Source organism: Notolepis coatsorum (assembly GCF_963971535.1).
Source record: "Notolepis coatsorum genome assembly, contig: SCAFFOLD_2234, whole genome shotgun sequence".
Classification (NCBI taxonomy): domain Eukaryota; kingdom Metazoa; phylum Chordata; class Actinopteri; order Aulopiformes; family Paralepididae; genus Notolepis; species Notolepis coatsorum.
This window is the reverse complement of record NW_028169147.1, coordinates 512-2,500: the sequence shown is the minus strand read 5'-3', so window position 1 is coordinate 2,500 and position 1,989 is coordinate 512. Positions and strand designations below refer to the sequence as shown.

Here is a 1,989-nt window from a genome sequence, read left to right as displayed (position 1 = left end):
CGAGTCCAGGTAACGGAGACACAAAGAACAGGATCCCGTGTCTCCGTTTGGCTCCGGTGGCGGTGGGGTCCATAGGGTCACACAAGAGCGTGAGCAGCATGGACCTGTCTACGGAGAGGGAGGAGGGAGAGGAAGGCCGAGGAGGGCAGGACTTCCTGTCCCTGAACAGGAGGAAGAGCAGCATGTCCATCGCCGCGCACTTGACGACGTCAGACGGTCCGCAGGTGTCTCGTCCCAGGCGCACGTCCTCCGGCTCCTCCTCCTCCTCCGCCGCCGTCAAACTCTACCCTCCCATCCACCCCTCGTACGTCAAGACCACAACCAGGCAGCTCACCTCCCCGATCACCAGCCCCCAGGTCCCCAGGCGAGAAGAGGCGAGCCCTGGGTCAGGGCCGGGCTACAAGGGCTGGAGGAACCGCAGGCAGAGGTCGTGCTCTGTCGCCGGGCCTCTCAGCGCCTCTGCAGACTGGACACAGGAGCTGAGTGACCTGAGAGCCGGGCAGGACGGCGGGGAAGAGCTACGGGAGCAGGGGGCGTCGGAGAGAGGGTACCAAGCCGGGACTTACTGGACTCTGGGCAGCAGAAGAACACGTTCTGGTCTCCAGAGCTCCAACACCACAGTGTCCTATCAGGATGTGTTCTCTGGTGAGTGGCATGATAATGCAATGGGTGATTTTAAGTGAGTCAGGTTTGATATTGTAATATAAGTTGCATAGATGGAGCATTATCCTACAACAACAACAACAACAACAAGCAACAGCATCATTTCACTTTGGATGCACTCACAATAGAAAGTGGACTTTGACTTAGTCATGAAAAACCGTTCAGGTGAAATGTTACTCACCTATTGTCAAGATATTATGAAATAGTGTGTGCATTTCAAGTATTGGATTACAAGCTACAGTCTTTTATTGGGTAGGTCACACATTTATGGAATAAGACAAAAAAAAAACGAATTCATGTCTCTAACTTTACATATATTTTGGTTAGGTCATAATTTATTCCCAATATGTTTAAGAGTCTATGACAGATTTCTACTATAATATTATAAACAACAAAATAGTATTGCGTGGACCTTAGACCCATTGTATTATGAATTGTAAGATGACAACAACCATTGGCTTGAACTCCAATGACCTATATGAGTAATCATGATTCATACAGTAAGAGAACACAAATTACGATATTTCGTCAGAATAACATTACAAATTAATGAATGAATGAAACACAAGAGGTTTCTTTATCAAGAAAGAAGCATATTCAGAACAAATACAGTAGGCGCTCGTGATGAAACAACGTCCCTCTGTCTGTTCGTGTAGACAGTCAGGAGCTCAACTGTCCTCCACTGTCTGTGCTCTCATGCTGCGCGGTGCCAAGTGACAACGTTACCACTCACCCACCTGACCCATGGCAATGCCATCCTCTGCCCCGAGGCTCAGTCACAGCAGCACATTACAGACCTTTACAAACTTGACAACATAGACATTCTACGTGTATCATCTGTTGCGGTGTTTGCTATACTGTAGGGCTGACCCCTATTCGTCGATTAGTCGACTAATCTGTCGAAAGGAGCCGTAGTCGACTGCCAACCTCTTAGTCGAATACAAAAAAAATAAATAAAAATAAAAAAAATATCATTCTTGCCAAAAGAAAAGAGGCCTAAAAGCGTGGCTAACGCTAATGGCACGCATACCAGAGGCTAACTGCCTACGAAAACAGGCACAGAGGCACTGAAAGAGGATTTCACCCATCTAATGAACACACTAGACTAGACAAATATCAAGATGTATCCATCAGTGGACCAATTGCATGCTTTTGCAGAGGACAAGGAGCCTTCAGTCGACTCCTTCAGACATTAAGCACCCCCACAGCCCAAATAATAATAATAATTATTATTATTATACTTTATTTTTTTTATTTTTTTTTGCAGACTAACAGTCGACTAACGGCAAATTTTGGCCAATCATAGTCAACTATCCAAATCCTTAG

General features: G+C 46.4%; 1 protein-coding gene across 1 annotated transcript in view; it reads left to right on the top strand.

Moving 5' to 3' along the window:
* LOC311248777 (formin-2-like) overlaps nt 1–645 on the top strand; it is a gene marked incomplete at both ends in the record, with an annotated part of 2,161 nt that extends 1,516 nt beyond the window's left edge. The window contains one exon of the mRNA XM_084339606.1: nt 1–645. This exon is cut by the window's left edge and continues 1,516 nt beyond it. Within this exon, the coding sequence (XP_084195732.1) occupies nt 1–645 (645 nt within the window).
* Between the last annotated feature and the right edge of the window lie 1,344 nt (nt 646–1,989).